The 18,575-nt window shown below is 39.5% G+C and overlaps 1 protein-coding gene across 7 annotated transcripts in view; it reads right to left on the reverse strand.

Annotated features, from left to right (window-relative positions):
• Window positions 1-5,955: 5,955 nt before the first annotated feature.
• Window positions 5,956-18,575, reverse strand: part of LOC147838501 (complement factor H) — a 67,554-nt gene continuing 54,934 nt past the window's right edge. For 2 of the 7 annotated variants that reach the window (XM_087304394.1, XM_087304393.1), the window contains exons 2-9: window positions 10,420-10,602; window positions 10,167-10,340; window positions 9,895-10,068; window positions 9,612-9,803; window positions 9,319-9,498; window positions 7,213-7,392; window positions 6,941-7,123; window positions 5,956-6,851 (exon numbers count right to left, since the gene is read on the reverse strand). In XM_087304394.1, coding sequence (XP_087160520.1) covers window positions 6,832-6,851; window positions 6,941-7,123; window positions 7,213-7,392; window positions 9,319-9,498; window positions 9,612-9,803; window positions 9,895-10,068; window positions 10,167-10,224 — 987 coding nt within the window. In that variant the 5' untranslated portion in view covers window positions 10,225-10,340; window positions 10,420-10,602 and the 3' untranslated portion in view covers window positions 5,956-6,831. Of the gene's footprint in view, window positions 6,852-6,940; window positions 7,124-7,212; window positions 7,393-9,318; window positions 9,499-9,611; window positions 9,804-9,891; window positions 10,069-10,166; window positions 10,341-10,419; window positions 10,603-14,513; window positions 14,697-18,575 lie in introns of all 7 variants that reach the window. The other 5 variants (XM_087304389.1, XM_087304391.1, XM_087304390.1 and 2 more) reach the window with 5 other exon arrangements.

Consider the following 18,575-nt stretch of genomic DNA (forward strand, 5'->3'; position numbering starts at 1 on the left):
ACTGCTGTTTTTTTTTTTTTTCTGCAACCTTGATGCGTGCACATCCTGAATGTTTACAAACCGGTAATTTGCCTATACTCTTTACATTTTGTTCACTCTACAAAAGTTCCTGGTTCATTTGATTAGTGGACACTTTTGTGTATTATTTCAGTATTTCAGTTCATTTGTGACACCACTGATGTTATATGATTAGCTGATAAAATGCTTCTCTGGTTTATTGAGTTTTTTAGATAGTTAGACTTAAAACAAGACAAAAGCCATAAATAGGAAAATCTTTTTTTTTTTTTTTTTTTTTAAGGGTTACCATCACATTTAGGGTGCTGCGTCCAGCTATGTGAGGTACATCTTGGAAGTGCATCTCTAGCCTTAAACCCTCTGAAGCATCTGTATTTCAATGTGGCGTTTTTTCTGGTATTCTGGCATTACATCAACAACTGCTCCATTTGGTATATGTGGTGCTGTGCATGTTATCTCTGCATAGAATTAATACATTTTTAAAAATGTATTTACAAACACAATATATTGGTTTAAAGGGTCATGACATCCCCACTTTTAGTTCAGGTCTACCTCATAATTTTCTTTAAAAGATGCATCATAATGGTCGTGGAGCTGGAAAGGGCATGAGTGGGCATGGCCAGCAGGGGAGAAGGAGGGGAGCGAACAACTATTGTCAGTTATATAAACTGACAATAGTTGAAATAAACAGTAATTTAATGCCCTGCTACATTTGTTATTCATAATTTCATATACTGATAACCACAATTTACATCATCATAAAGATACTCGTGTTCATATAAACACTGTAAATGAGGAGTTATAATCCCTGGGTCTGAATGCAGATTCAGCTCTCTTGCCCTTTCTTTTTTAACCATTAGCCTTGTTGGTAATCTAGAAGATTGAGGCAAACACAGAAGCACGGCGATGTGTCTAAATGTGAACGAACTCCTGATAAAAGACAGCGTCCGCCATTCTCCAATTCTCGTACTGCTCTTCCGACAAAAATGCTTGCTGCATACAAACGGCTTTGCTGTATCGGCACTGACAGCATGGCGGGGAAAAACATGCAACAAACCCCATGGATCATCGAAACAAACACATACGACCCTTCATGAACAGCTAAATACTGTGTGCCGTGGGTCTTTGTCTTACAGATTGGCACTGGCAGGTCTACATTGCCTTCAGAAAGTACACGCAGTCATGAAAAATTAAGAAGCAGGCTCTTCTCATAGTGTAAGAAAACTCCGCTATGAATAATAATGAGAAACTGAAGCATCATCTTTGCAGTTGCAGTTTTGGGCTACGTCGCCAATTTTGATCCCGCCCCAAAAATCATTTAAAATCCGGAACTGAAATTAGCTGGCAAAAGCTCAAATTTACATTTTCCCACAATTAAAGCTAACAGGTGCTAACATTGTCTTAACTGATGCTCAACATACACAAATCTGTTAAAATCTAAAAAAAAAAGTACTCAAGGATTTCGTAAATCTTTAAACTACAAACTTGCAGTTTGAAAAGTGTAAATAAATTATAAACACCCATAAATCATGAGCTACATGCAGTTCTATTTACAGAATAATAGAGATTTTTACAGTGCAAGTAATTCATGTTTAGCAGCTAAATTGTACTGCATCACATTAAGCATAAGAACCTTCTGAATCTTAATATCGATTTTTATTTAAAACAATAGGGCGACGCAGTGGCGCAGTAGCTAGTGCTGTCGCCTCACAGCAAAAAGGTCGCTGGTTTGAACCTCGGCTCGGCTCATTTGGCGCTTCTGTGCGGAGTTTGCATGTTCTCCCTGCGTTCGAGTGGGTTTCCTTCGGGTGCTTTGGTTTCCCCCACAGTCCAAAGACATGCAGTACAGGTGAATTGGGTTGGCTAAAATGTCCGTACTGTATGAGTGTGTGTATGAATGAGTGTGTTTCCCAAAGATGGGTTGCGACTGGAAGGGCATCCGCTGAGTAAAAATGTGCAGGACAAGTTGGCGGTTCATTCCGCTGTGGCGACCCCAGATGAATAAAGGGACTAAGCCGACAAGAAATGACAACAATATAACCCACCTTGACCTTGCACAAATGTAACAGGAAAAAGAAAACAGCAAAAGCTGATAATTTGTATAGAAACTCTCATTTTCAGCTCATCTCAGGAAGGGCTGTAGTTGTTGGTTTTCCCCACATTTTGTAAAATGAGGGATCAAAAAAGTTTATAATTTTAGCAGAATCGAAAGGAGGACTCCTTCAGATTAATCCGTGACCATGCATTTTAAAAAAAGAGAACATATTTTTATCTGATGTTGTCAGCTGTTGTCATCTGATGTTGTCAGTTCTTCAGAATGAATTAATATCATGAGTTCATCAGTTCGCATACTGAAGCTTTGGGAAGTACATTACTATATGTAAGCCAAAGATTTTTGAGCAAACTTTTGTTTTTTGAGTTCACTTAAAAAGAAGCCAATGGAGACAAATTAAGGTCAAGTTTTTATGAACCTTTTTTTCGATATTAATGGATGAAAATACCAAAAGGCTTTAAATATTAAAAAGAAATGATAATTATTGATTTGAATTAATAAAACTGGGCGACACAGTGGTGCTGTAGATAGTGCTGTCACCTCATGTGAAGAAGGTCTCTGGTTCGAGCCTCGGCTGGGTCAGTTGGCGTTTCTGTGTGGAGTTTGCATGTTCTCCCTGCGTTCGCGTGGGTTTCTTCCGGGTGCTCTAGTTTCCCCCACAGTCCAAAGGCATGTGGTACAGGTGAATTAGGTTGGCTAAATTGTCAGTAGTGTATGAGTGTGAATGAGTGTGGATGTTTCCTAGAGATGGGTTGCGGCTGGAAGGGCATCTGCTGCATAAAAACGTGCTGGATAAGTTGGCGGTTCATTCCACTGTGGCGACTCCAGATTAATAAAGAGACTAAGCCAACAAGAAATTGAATGAATGAATTAATGAAAGTTGAGAGTAGCAGGAGCTTAAGTTTTGACCTAGATGTTAATTAAATTATCATTCATTAACAAAAACAATAATAGCATTTATCATCAAGTAAAACAACCTCACTACCATTTTTTATATATTTATATAGATTTATTTTTTATGATACATTTACAACAGGACAGATATAACATGAATATTCCACTATTTAACATTTCTGCCAATAGATTCCATTGATATAAAAAACATTCAATAAAAATAAATGATAGGAGTTGATATTTTGTGGAAGAAGATACATTTAACCCCATACAGTGTTTCATTTGACTTTGAACTTTTGTGTCTCATCTCAGAGAGCTTTGCAATGAACTGTTTGATTAGTGGCCAAGTAAAGACTGGTCCAGCAAAATCCATTTGCTCTAGTTTGCGCTGATAAATAGTCTGGAAGTAGTGTAGTCTGGAGTTCCTGGTTTAAGTAACACTGTTTTTTTATTCCAATAAAGAGAGGAAGAAAAATGTCATGCTGTATGACCTACTTTATATCAGTGGCTTGGGATGGTCTGTAATCTTCTAAGGCCAAATATTAAAAAGTTGAAGGGGCAAGGTTAATTATTCATATTTTTTAATCCAAAGAATAATCTAGAGCTTGGTTTAACTTAAAAAAAAAAAAAAAAACACACATAAACATTAAAATGTGATGCAGTCATGTTTATTATAAGAAAAAATTTTATTAAATCAAGAAGTAATGATTTATAAAACTAAATGTTTCTTCATAAAAAAAATATATATATAAACAAGACATACAAAAGGCTTACTGTGGGGTCCATTTAGTCTTGTTTTAAACGGGTTTAAAAGTCAACTCGAGACTTGAGAAAGTTTGCTGAGGCCCTCTAGTAGACACCAGGGATCTGATGGAGAACATCTGACCTAAAAAATTCTCCTTATCTCACGCACAAAAAAAATGTCTTTATTTGGTGATAGTACAAGCTTAATGTCACTTACTGGATCTTGCATTGTAGACATTTGGTAAACATTGATATGTTCAACTTTAAGGTCTGGCGATTCATATGTCAATATGTTTTAGATGACAGCAGAGTGTTCAATTTCAATATCTAAGTTACAGTTTTTTCCGTACCTTTACTTTACACTAATTTGTGTGATCTTCATTAATTTTATCAATCAAATGGCAACATAATATACTTTATTTGTTTCCTTTATTCATAGTTTTTATTTATTTATTTATTTTTTTACCATACATGACATTTCAAAGCAGTTATATAGAAAGTATACATTGTTTGACTCACAGTATCTGTTAAAAACAAAATAAAATGAATGGTAAAAACCTGCAACCAGTGACTTTCATTGTATTTATTTTTCCTTCTATGGAAGTCAATGGTTATTGACTTTAAGCTTTCTACAAAAAAAATATTTTGCGTTCAGTAAAGAAAGAAACTCATAACGGTTTTTGGTGAACTCTTCCTTTAAGTTTCATTTTTTTAATAACTGAAGAATTGTTAGCACAAAGAAGAATAACTTAAGAACATTTGCCACCAATAGTATTACTAGGGTTGCATGGTTTACCTGTATTTTTGCAGCACCGCGATACTGTGGCTCCAAAATACTGGCAGTGCCTCTGTAGTTTGTAAATGGTAGTATCATTATTAACAGTTAATAGTTAATGTTGCATGTGAAAAAATCAATAAAATGCTTACACATTTGTGCTGCAAATTATCTAAAGATCACATTATTGTATTTTAATTTTAACAGTCTGCATAACGGCTGCAAAAATATGTAGAATTTGTGCCTTTCTGATGCTTTAAACACACATCTGAATCAAATATTTAAAAAAAAAAAACAACTCACAACAGTGAAACTACCTTGGATTCTTACCTGATAAGACTGAAAAAATACAGTAGATGAGAAAAACAGAAAAAAAAGCAACAGAAAACTCTAAGAAAACAATATTTTTTCACTTTATATTTTGTTGAAAAAAATCTCTTCTTGTAACAAACTTTGTTTGGTATAATTTGTATCTTAATTTTAATGTATCCTTGGTCAGTTATCTAGTAAATAAACAAAAGTTACACAAACACTGTAAGTCCAACAGTCAACTTTATCATATACAAAAGGAGTGTAGTTAACTCAAAACTGACTGAAAGTTAATTCTACTAATTTGAAAAGAGTTGTAAACTCAGTGTTGAAGGTAATGAGTTAATTAAATACCTCATTACTTTAACTTAAATGGAGTAAGTTCACAGTACTCATTTAGCTTAGTTTATTTTTAACTCAAAGTGATTGTTGTAATCGGTTTATTCAAATGGTTTGAGTTGCCTTAACTTTTGGGGTTTTACAGTACTCAGTTATTTTGAGTTCTGTTCATTTATTGCGTTTTACTGTGCTCAAATTGCTTCATTTACTCAAATGGATTAAGTTCACAGTACTCATTAGGATTAGTTTTTTTAACTTAAATGGTTTGTTTCAATGGGTTTCCTCAACCGGTTTGAGCTACCTTAACTTTTTGGGTTCTACAGTGTACTATTTGAGGTGAAGTGACGCGTGTCAAAAACTTCCACACCATACAACTGAACCTAGATTTAAATGAAACGGGAGCCCACGAGTTTGTTAAACCATTGCGTGTGCACATATCCTGTGGGCCCGATGCATGGTCTTGCAAGTTAGGTCTCACAGCACACATGCGCAATTTTTTTTCTTTCCTCGCACAAAAACGTTCTATTTCTAAATGCATTCGACTTGAGCCACGGCTGCAGCTGGCGGTCAGTGAGATTATCTGAGCACAGGTAGGGCGGAGTTGAAAACGAAATAGTCTATTCAGACGTGTCATAGTTTTCTGCAGTCATGACAGATCATATGGTATGGTCATTTAATTACAATATTTATTCATTCATTCATTTATTTTCTTGTAAGCTTAATCCCTTTATCTATCTGGGGTCGCCACAGCAGAATGAACTGCCAACTTATCTTGCACGTTTTTACACAGTGGATGCCCTTCCAGCTGCAACCCATCTCTGGGAAAACAATATTTATTTATTACTGCAATAACAACGAAACAGTCACAGTAAATACAAATAAAACAGAGAATGCCTGTACAAAGACAAATAACAGGTTTATATTTAAGTAAGTATTATATTGTTTCTGACATTTGCTTTATTATATTGATTTGAGTTATGAATTAATACAGTATCGTGATACTACTTGGTATTGTGATACTTCATCAAAGTAATGTGGCCTAAATTTATGGTATCATGACAACCCTGGTATCTACTGTATAATCATCTCTCAATGGCTTTGGGAAACAGTTTATGCCTGTTGGTTGGTGGCCATATAGACTTCCTGAAGCAACTGCACCACCAAGTGTTCATCAGCTGTGAACACACTCAAAACCGGGTGTCATGAGAGTATGAAAAGCTGCACACAAATTCACACATTGGCTCTTTTGTCTGGTGTCAATAGCTAAGATTTTGAATTTGTGAAACTAGATAGATGCACGCTAAGCAATGTCATTGGCTCAAATTACATTCTCTTTAAGATCTGATTACAATTCCAACAAATTATTCAAGTTATAAATTAGAACGGTTAGAAATTTGAAATTTAGAATACAATTAACTTTTTTTTTAACATTAGATAAACTCGAAACTTGAATACGGGTGATTTTTTAGAAACACATAATTACATGGAGAAAACATTTTTGGGCCATGAAACATTTTATTATCCATCAGTACATGTACACGTGTGGTCATCACCCAGTTTGAAGCCGACAGTTGTCACGTTTTACAGCGTTAAAATACAGAGCTAACAAATTTGAAATCTGAAATGAAATACTGGGCCATTTTCAAATCATTCATAATGTGGGACTGGCTTACTTTACCTTAATTACCACTCCAGTTTACTTTCATTTATTTTGTGTATTGCCTAAAGAAACAACCAGATGAATCATAAATAAATGTACACATCACCAAAATGTCTATTTCAGATCTGGAGAACAAATTCTGAATACTCACAACTTTGGTCAAACTGTAGATTCCCATTAGAACAAGACACGTCCACATACGCTTTCATCTCACTTCCTGTATTCCATCCATCTGTACAGTTAAGTCTATATGTGTCTGCATGCTTTATATAGACCTTTTCCTTAGGAAGCTGTAGATTGTACTTCTCCACAATCTTATCAATTTCACAAGGTTCTGTATGAGAAAAAACATTCAGTGATTCAATGTAAAACAAACATAAAAAAAAGGACAAAACATTTACAAAATATGATGGAGAGACTCACTCAGACATTTTGGGGGAGTTTCCCATATGCCATTCACACACTTATAATTCTCCTGCTGCTTGTCAAGCACAAAGAAAGACTGGCAGGTGTAAGAAACTGCAGTGATCACATTATCAGCAGTTTTACTGATGGTGCTGTAATCTCCATTTTTAATGTACGGAGGTGGTGGACAGGTCTGACCTAAACAAATGATTGCATTAGACACATTTTCATTTACGTTGCAACATCCTGTAGACTTCATCAACATGTGCATTTATTCACAACACTTTCAAACAAGTCAATCTTTATTGATGTTCTAGCTAGAATTCTAGTTAAATTTAAATCCACAAAAAATATTTGAAATATGCCATCAGCTAGCTCTCTGAAACGCTCACATGGTCACCCACTGAAGCTAAGCAGGTCTGTGCTACTTTTTAAGTAGTTGTTGGAGCATTTTAAATACTCGCGCTTGAATCCCTCACCATAGCAAGCTACCGCGACAGCGCATTTGAGAAATGACGTCACTACATAATAACGGGTTATGATTATTACTGAACCGATACCGAATTATCCGCAGCTGCATCACGGTGCATCGAAAAAACATTGAATTTGGCACCTATAGTGCCCGGTCAGTACCTGGATGGGAGACTACATGGGAAAGCTACAGTAGGTTGCTGCCGGAAGTGAAGTTAGTGATACCAGCAGGGGTTCAACCTGTGGTCTGTGTGGGTTCTATCGCCCGAGTATATTGATGGGGACTCTATACTGCTCAGTGAGCGCTGTCTTTCAGATTTAAACTGAGGTCTCTGTGGTCATTAAAAATCCTTCGGAAAGAACCCTGGCATCTTCACCAAATTTGCCCACTGGCCTCTGACCCTTATGACCGCCTAATCATCCCCAAATGCACACTTGTGGTGGATGAGGAGATTCCCCCCAACAATTTGTAAAGCGCTTTGAGTGTGCAGCTATATAAATGTAAGGAATTATTAATATTGTTATTAATATTATGAAAATAAATTATAGAGCTATATGACAGTTAATTATCTGATTATACAAATATTATGAATATTATCGCTATTGTAAAGAGTTGACTATTTACAAGGTTTCTGCAGGATCTTGAGTTTTAATCGCGTTTTTAAGAGGTCTTGAATTTAGTTCAAGCGTTGTCCAAAGTGTTTGACTCCATAAAAGCTTAAATATATTTATTCATTCATTCATTTTCTTTTCGGCTAAGTCCCTTTAATAATCCTGGCTCACCACAGCGGAATGAAACTCCAACTTATCCAGCACATTTTATGCAGCGGATGACCTTCCAGCCGCAAACCATTTCTGGGAAACAGTGACACAAACTCATTAACACTCATACATTACGGAAAATTTAGCTTATCCAATTCACTTGCACCGCATGTCTTTGGACTTTGGGGGAAACCGGAGCACCCAGGAGGAAACCCACGCGAACACAGGGATAACATGCAAACTCCACTCAGAAACGCCAACTGACTCGAACCAGCGACCCTCTTACTGTGAGGCGACAGCACTACCTACTGCACCCCTGCATTGCCTTCAATATATTTATTTTTCTAATAAAATTACCAATGGCATGCTCGATCCACGTGATGTCATGTCATTTGCTACAAACATAGGAAGTTGATGTGATGCTCTCCACATGTTGGGAAACCACTGAGCGAAATAGACGGCAAAATGGGAAAATGTAAGTTTGTGTACTCCTGGTTGGAGAATGATGAGTTTAAACAGTGACTGAAGCCTGTCACTAAAAACAACTGCGTAATTTATTCTTTCAAGCTTTGTTTCTTCCGAGCTTATCTGAGTTTTGTTGCATGGTTGTGCTCCATTGATTTATTTAACTACAACTGTTTATTAACAACTGTTTATTAAGTTAAAGATTTGATACTGATTAGAACCTGAAGTGATGATGAGGTCTTTAAATATTCTCAGAGGGTCTTTAAAAAGTCTTAAAAGGGTATTGAAATTTCCTTTAGGATTCCTGCATATACCCTGATTCAGTCAATAATGTACATCCACAATTCAGGTTTAAATCATTAAAAATTTAGTGAGGATTATTTTGGGGTTAATTAAATACAAATGTAAGCCTTTGTAGCAACTCACTTCTGCAGTCAAACGTTCCATTCCATTGCCCATTTTGACACAACAAAGCACCATCCGGAATTTGATTGTATGGTTCATTACACGTGTATCTCAGAATCTCCAAGTTGCTGTATATAGTTTTCATATCTGCCACTGTCACATATTGCATGTTTTTTATTGGTTGGGAACACTGAACATTCCCTAGGGGAACAATCAAAAATTATTGCAAATTATCATGGCACGTACATGTCAAATGTTGATAATGCAGTAAATTATTACAATTAATAAATGCTGCAGGTGGAACATGTCTTTACCTCCACATTGTGGATATGGGTAGTTCCACCTCCCATCTGGCTGGCACTCAACTGCACGGTGACCGTAAAACCTCATGTTGTCATCTGTGCATTGAAAAACTAAAACATGTCCAGGTTCATAAGGAGAAGTGAAGGTGGGATATCCAAACAAAATTTTTACTTTTTTGAGTTCTTGCTCCTGACAGGTACCATCTGGGTATAAAAACAGAATATTTATTTTGTCTATGCCATACATATATAACATTTTAAGTTAAGATTTATCATATATGTGTCAACTTTCCACTGCATTGCTGTATGTCTGTCCATTGGCCCTGGGAATCACAGGTGATTCGGACAAGCTCTTCTGGTTCAAATCCTGGACGACATTTATACTCGATTGTTGAAGAGATTCTGTAGTTTCGTTTCTGGCCCCCAACAATATCTGCATTTGGGAGTCTTGGTGGGTCACACATCATTTCTAGAAAACAACAGGGATGAACATAATCATTGAAAGCATTTTGATGTGATTTAGATTTATGTTATGGTAGAAGTGATGATTTTAACAGCAGAACACACCAGCACACAGTGGTTTTGGTGACCATCCATCTCGTGTGCATGTTGCTTCTTCTGACATTGTACGGTATCCAGTATCACAACTGTAGGATTTTTTTGCTCCAAGCAGTAGATCTCCGGTGAAATAAAAATTCGGGATATACACGTTCTGGCCATGTGGAACTTCGCATTTAATCTCTGAAACAAGATTGATATGTTTTTGGTAATAGACAATGAATTCAGCAATAAAACCTGAAGTGTTTTTCTACAATCTAACCTTTACAGGTTGGTTTATGATCCCACTTCCCATTATTTGTGCATGTAAATGTTTCCTGTCTGAAAAACTGTGAGTTTATGTCAGAGCAGATAAGTCTCACACTTTCTCCAGCTTTGAAAACGGTTTTCCCCTCTGGAATGGGTTTTATCACTCCAGTTTCAGTTATATCAAGCTGACAGGTTACTGTGAAGACAAAACAGTGCATACATTAAGTTAAGACTAAGATAAAAAATTGGCAAAAAAAAAAAAAGTGAAATAAGATATTTTATTAATGCTGCATATTCAGACTGAAATACTATATTTGCACACATGCTACATAATACCTGATCCATAGTTAAAAAAATAAAAATAATAATAATAATAATATATATATATATATATATATATATATATATATATATATATATATATATATATATATATATATATAGTTGAATTCAGAATTTTTAGCCCCCTTCGTTTTTTTTTTCTTCTGAAGAAAGTCTTATTTGTTTTATTTCGGCTAGAATAAAAGCAGTTTTGAATTTTTATGAACCATTTTAGGGACAAAATTATTAGCCCCTTTAAGCTATATTTTTTCTCGATAATCTATAGAACAAACCACTGTTATACAATAACTTGCCTAATTCCCCTAACCTGCCGACTTAACTTAATTAACCTAGTTAAGCCTTTAAATGTCACTTTAAGCTGTATAGAAGTGTCTTGAAAAATATCTAGTAAAATATTATTTACAGATCATAGTAAAGATAAAATAAATCAGTTATTAGAAATAAGCTATTAGAATTATTGTGTTTAGAAATGTGTTGAAAAAAAACTTTTCTCCGTTAAACAGAAATTGGGGAAAAAAATAAACAAGCGGTCTAATAATTTAGGGGGGGCTAATAATTCTGACTTCAACTGTATATATATATATATATATTTCAGTAGGCACCTGCTTTGCTCCCAAATTAAAACAACAGGAGCTAAACTTAGAAGAGTCTGTGTATCGTACAGAAAGCATGTCTATACTGTATGATTGTGATTGTGTAAAAATTCAGGTATGCATGCTTACTAGCCCCAATTTATTAGGTACCCCTGTTCAATGACTTGTTGCTTTAAATATCTAATCAGCCAATCACATGGCCGTGGCTCAGAGCATGAACACATGGTGAAGATAATTTGCTGAAGTTTACACAGAGTAAGAAAATAATTAGGTTAAGAGAGGTGCGAGAAATCTAGGTTGCTGTTGGAAGTGGTGTTAGTAAGGCCAGCAGGGGGCGTGCAACCTGTGGTCTGTGTAAAGGCTGATTTATACTTCTGCGTCAAACACCGGCGTATGCTACGGCGCTGACGCATAGCCCTTCGCCGTGGCTGTCGCCGTCACTGACGTGCACCTCTAAAAAAATGTGACTACACGTCGCAACAACGCCTAGCGCAAGATCTGTTATTGGTCAGCTTGGTAGCGCTGACGAGTCGGGGCGGGACCGAGAGCCGCGCGAATGGCGCGAACCCAATGTAGCGATTGTTTACAAGTGTGGAGTCCCGTGAAGGAGCTCTGGATGGAAAGTTTTGTTTTGTGTTTACCTCATAGTTACAGTTGCTGCACGTCTGCCAGTTCCTGCCTCAAAATGAGCGAGTTTGAGCCACTTGTACATCCCGGAAGTGTTTAGGAAAAACAAAAAAGCAGCGAAGAAACTTGATACAGAGGAACATTTACACCTCCCAGCCAACTAGTGTTTCAGAAGTGTTAATGTAGACCAACAGAGACATCGCGCAGAAGTATAAATGCACAGCCACGCGCATTGCCTGCGCCGGTCACTTGACGCAGAAGTATAAATCAGGCTTCAGTCCTAATGCCCCAGTAAAGTGAGCGCCATCTTTCAGATGAGATGTTAAACTGAGGTCCTGACTTTCTGTGGTCATTAAAAATCCCATGGCACCAGAGTGTAACCCATAGACTGTAAAATATATGGACGTAGTGTCCTTGACGTCACCCATTGGTTTTTGAAGAGCGCAAAAGAAGCCACAAATAGGCGCCATTTTGTTCGCGCATCATCACACTCACGGCGGGATAACAAACAAGGGCATAGAGGCGGAGGGTGAGCTGAGCTATAGACTCCTGCTGGCATTTTGCTTGGACCTGGCTTAGACACACTTTACTTTGGGAAAACACTTAATACTTTATCACCTGTGCCTCGTTTGTGTTCTGACCACATGTGCTTGGCTGTACACTATATCAATAAAGTGTTTAGACTTTTAAAAACACTGTAGTACCACACTGAGCCACTGATTCTGTTCTTATGACGTTTACCTACAGAAGAAAAACGCAAATTACTTCCAAACACTTCAGATATAGTCTGTGTTAGTTAATGCAGGACTATTGATGAAATTCAGCATAACACTGTATGATAACGCTTCAGATGACTGTTCTACAGCCCACAGCTAATCAATCTGTCAGATTCTTGAGTGCATTACAGCTCTATAGAACATTAAACATGATAAAGGATCTTAAATAAAACAAATACATTTATAGAGATGGTTTACAAGTATATAAATTTACTCACATGGAAACGGAGGCTACGTGAATGGTTTGTGAGCACAATTAAGTTCACACAGCATCCTGTATCCTCTGATAATTGTAGGAAATAATCCCAAAAGGCAACCGACTGTGTAAAGCCACATAAAACAACACAAAAATATGATGAATATGCCGAAATCAGTGGCTAATCTGCCGGAGTCAGCTGAGGTGAAGTGACGGCGACCAGCGAGACCTAGCTGTCAAGCAAGTGGCCACACCCTAATTATGCAAACTTAATATAACCTAATATAAAGGAAACTGATGAGTTAAAAAAAATTCACCCCCCTCACAGTTGTCGTGAAGGGTAATATTAGCTGTATGAACCAAAATCATTCTTTGTACCAGGCTGTAAAGACCTTTTTTCTGCTGTAAAGTTGGCCATTCTAACAGTGGGCTCAATTAAACTTTGCTTTATTATGGAGCCAGGATTAGCGGAATTTCGATGAATTGCGGTTTCAGTTACTTTCGTATTGGCCTCCCGAGGGAGAGCGGGAGGTTGCCCCTTCGTGTAACCCCGGTGTCGTGGATAAATTCCCTCCATAAGCCTTTACCCATCAAGGCCTCACAATAATAATAATAATGATAATTCCTTACATTTATATAGCGCTTTTCTGGGCACCCAAAGCACTTTACACAATGGGGGGGAATCTCCTCATTCACCACCAGTGTGCAGCATCCACCTGGATGACGCGACGACAGCCATTTTTGCACCAGACCGCACAACACACACCAGCTGATTGGTGGAGAGGAGACAGAGTGATGATATGCCATGGGGAGGATTAGGAGGCCATGATGGACAGAGGCCAGTGGGCAGACTTGGCCAGGATGCCAATCATAAAATCATCCCCATCCACTATATTGGCTCTATTGCTGTCTCTCCACTCCTCCAATAGCTGGTGTGGTGAGCGCACAGGCGCTGTTGTCCTGTGGCTGCCATTGCATAATCCATGTTCATGCTGCACACTGGTGGTGGTGTTGAGAGACCCCCTTCCTTATGATTGTGAAGCACTTTGGGTGTATGGCCATACACAATAAATGCGCTATATAAATATACATTACATTATAAGGCATGGGTGCCTCTAGCCAGACTGGTGGTGGCAGCGTAATGCTGTGGGAAACTTTTTCTTGGCACACATGCAGCATCTTAGTACCAGTCGAGCATTTTTTAGAAATTGCCTACCTGTGTATTGTTGCTGACTATCCCTTTAAGATCTCAGTGTACCTTCCAGCAGGATAATGCACCATATAACAAAGTTCAAATAATTTAAAACTAGTTTTCTACACTTGCCGGTAAGCTTACTATCCCCATATGGCCTTAGATCTCAGACCGATAGAACATGAGAGATAGAGAGATGTTCACTTGTCAAATCTGCAGCAATGTGGATGAAAATGTCAGAGGGAAGTTTTTTAGCACCTATTTTAATCTATGACATATAGCATTAGGGCCCATATTAAAAGCAACAGTGGGTGTGCCTAATAAAGGTAGGTGTAAAATTAATCTCTGCATGAAATGTGATCTGAATACTGTGATATAAACCTATGCATTGTGGTACAGGCCCGCTCCAGTTGCCATTCTCCATACAATGAATGATGTTATTTCCGTATAGACTTTTGTTGGAAGATACACACTGAAAGTGAATAACATCACCATAAGCTCCTTCAACTGTGTTGCCCAGTGCAGTCACAGTCCCATCGGTGTGAATCACAGGGCATCTCACTTCTAGGAAATAAATAAACTGATTTAGACTGATTAGTTCTGATTAGTCACTTTACGTCAAACATTATTTTGAAATTGGAGCAATGCCTGTTTCCCAAACCAGCATGTAGACCACTCACTACAAAATGGTTCACTGATGCCATTTCATTTCATTTGTTTATTTATTTGTTTTTGTATTACTAATTCTCTCTTAAGTGTTCTATTATCAATATATGACTGCATGCAAGTCCCTTGGATGAAGACCTCATGAATCTACTATTGGAAGAATTAGACTATGAGGAGGGCAAGATAAATGGAATGTACTTATTTAGGAAACCAGTTCAAATTTAAATAGATTTAATACAATTGACATGCTGCTAATGTTCTACAATGTTAATTGGGAAACCTGGCAACCCCTTTGGTGCTGTAAGTGACATTAGATTTCATATTGACATTAGAACTTTGGTCAGTGTCAAAGACCCACTATAAAATGCAATAGAAGATTAACTCCTTTTTGCTACAACCCCAATGTTTGCTGAAAGCAAGGCTATAAACACTACCTAGATGTTGGTTACACAATTTAAACCTCTGTCCAAACCACTCCCATCTAAATCATCCCTTAGGCTCCACTCTAAGTATTGTTCAAATTGTTTTAGGCATTGGAGATAGGGCACATCAACAAAGACATCTACAAACTAGGTCCCACTAACTGACTTCTGTTACACTCACCTCACGTAAATCTCACATCTATCTGGATAACACTTGTTATACTAGCTACATTGCATTCAGAGTTCAATATGTAATTTTTGGCATAGGTGGCAGGGCACATAAACAATGACATTAAAGATTGCAACTTCTGTACTCTATTACCACTACTCCATTGAGGCCAGGGAAGTAATGCTTACCTCCACAGATCCTAATAATTGACCTCTATTACACTCAACCAACCCAAATTCCTCTCTCATCTGGGTCACGGCACCAAAAATGTTGGTGTTTACTTACTAATTAGAAACTGCTAACTGGCCTTTTTCACCCCATCAAAATCTCACTTCCATTTGGGTCATGGCACCAATATAGCACTCGTTCTTCTAGCTCCGCAGATATCAGAATTCAGCATGTTACTTTTTTTTTTAGCATAGGAGGCAGGGCACATCAATAATGACACTAAAGACTGCAAACTCTGTTGTCCGTCACTACTATACCTTTGAGGCCAGGGGAGTAATGTTTACCTGCAAAGAACCTAATTTACCTGTGTCACATTCATCCTACCTAAATCTCTATCTTATCCAGGTCACAGCACCAATAATAATTGTGTTTACTTACTAATTACAAACTTCTAACTGGCCTCTCTCACCCCATCCAAACCTCATTTTCATCTGGGTCGGGGCACCAACATAACTCTCTTTCGTCTTGCTTGACAGATATCAGAATTCTGCATGTCACTTTTTTGGCATAGGAGGCAGGGCACATCAAATAATGACACTAAAGAATGCAACCTCTGTTGTCCGTCACTACTACACCTTTGAGGCCAGGAAAGTAATGTTTACCTACACAGATCCTACTAATTGTCCTCTGTTACACTCAATCTACCTAAATCTCTCTCTTATCCGGGTCATGGCACCAACAAAATTGTTTACTTACTAACTAGATCATACTATCTGAACGTTCGAGGTTACTAAAGTAACCCTTCGTTCCCCGAGGAGGGGAACGGAAGCACTATAAGTGGATTTGATTGTAAAATCCACGCATTGGGAGGATCGGTTCAGAAGCTACTCGTCTGAAAGAGTATTGAACGGGCCAATTAAGAATGAATTGGCAGCGCAAGCCTGCGCAGGTGAGCGGCATAAGCAATCAACTGAGTATATAAGCTCACCTGGCGCCAGCAGACGCTATCCTTTTTAAGCTGAAGAGACTTTCAACAGCTAAGGGACAGTCATTATGGCGACGGAGTATAGTGCTTCCGTTCCCCTTCTCGGGGAACGAAGGGTTACTTTAGTAACCTCGAACGTTCCCCTTCGGGGGGAACTTCAGCACTATAAGTGGATTTGATTGTAAAATCCACGCATTGGGAGCCCATTGAAAGCGCCATAATGACTGCACCTTACCAACACCCCCGATGAGGAGATAGTCAAGCAAGCGTGACGCACCCACATCATGGGGGGCGCGGTCCTCCAACGTGTCCCTGGCCCTAATTTATCCTACTTCAACAGAAGTTTTACGGATTTATATATATATTTTTTGGGAAGTCGTGAGCATCTAGATAATTCTAGGAAAATACGACAGTACGTTGGGAAGTGTGCAATCCCGATAGGGAGGACGCTGCGGAGGCCATCCGTTACCCAAGGGGGGGATAGATGGCAGAATTTACATATGGACTAGCCCTAAAAAGGGGGAGTACGCATAGCAAAAGAGTGGTTAGCGGGGAGGGAAGACACGGGTCCGCCCAGGGGGGGGACTTAACCGTGGCGGAATAAGCATATGGGATCGCCTAGTGGGGATCACGCATAGCAGGCACCTTTACCCAAAACGCGGGCTGACCAGCGGGCAGACCTACAACGTAGTGGGCCAGCAAGTGACTCCTCCGCTGAGTCAGTGCTGGGGGCCACGGAGGAATCTGCAGGGCTCACCTGACGGGGAACTTTACTGACAGATAAAAAGGCGCACGTATCTCCGTGTTAGGGAAAATGGCGCAGCAAGCGTGTTTCAACACCCTACCGAATTGTTTCCTCAATCACCAAGGGTTACCTAATACCCTTGAGGAAACCGGCTCCACTCACAGATTGTAAAACCTTGCGAATGTGTTGGGTGTCACCCAGCCCGCAGCTCTACAGATGTCTGTTAGAGGGGCGCCGCGTGCGCGCGCTCGAGAGGATGCGAAGCTCCGAGTTGAGTGCGCACGCGCTCTCGGGGGACGCGGCTCATCTCGGCTCTGATAGTGAAAGAAAGGCATCCACAATCTAGTGGGAACTTATTTCGGTACGGCACTTCCCTGCTGCCGACCGCTATAACAGACGAAGAGCTGCTCAGATGATCTAAACTCTGAGTGCGGTCCGGATAATACGCAAAACGCGAACTGGACAATAAGAAGGGCTGGGTCTGCCTCCTCCGAGGGCAGCGCTTGCAGGCTCACTACCTCGTATTAAAACGGAGTGGTAGGAACCTTGGGCACATATCGCGGGCGGGGTCTCAGGACGTGAGAGAAGCCAGCCCAATTACAGGCACGAGTCACTGACCGAAAAATGCCTCCGGGTCCCCGACCCTCTAATCGATATCAACGCGACCAGCAGAGCTGTCTTCAGGGACAGAAAGATACTGAGTCGAGGATCGAAGGGATCTGACGCGGCTTGTGTAGCGAGGGCGAGATCCTAAGAGGGCATGAGAGGGGGCGGGGTGGATTAATTCGCTTAACGCCCCTGAGGAACCGGATGATGAGGTTATGCGTTTCCACGGTGCTGCCAGCCACCGCGTTATGAGAGCGGAGATGGCAGCCACGTAACCTTAAGTGTGGAGGGCGACAGCCTGCTCTCCAACTTCTCTCGGCGTAAAGAAAGCACAACGCTGATCTGGCAAATTACGGGGGTCTTCTCAGCGAGAGACACACCATTCAGTGAATAGACTCCACGTCAGGGCATAGGCGCGCTCGGGGAGGGGGCTCTAGCCCGAGTGACGGTATTAGTCACCGCAATCGGAGGTTACCTAAGTCTTCCTCGCGTCTAAAAATCTCTTCAAAGATCGGCGAGGGTGCCAGGTGGTGCCCTGTCCCTGAGAGAGTAGGTGCTCTCTCGAAGGGACTGCCAGGGGAGGGCTATCGCGAGGGAGAGCTCTGACATCCAGGTCCGGTTGAGCCAGAGGGGCGCAACCAGCAACCTGTTCCTCGTCCTTCCGTATTTGCGCGTGCCCCGA

The sequence above is a fragment of the Danio rerio genome, chromosome 22 (assembly GCF_052040795.2).
Source record: "Danio rerio strain M-AB ecotype USA chromosome 22, GRCz13ab, whole genome shotgun sequence".
Taxonomy (NCBI): domain Eukaryota; kingdom Metazoa; phylum Chordata; class Actinopteri; order Cypriniformes; family Danionidae; genus Danio; species Danio rerio.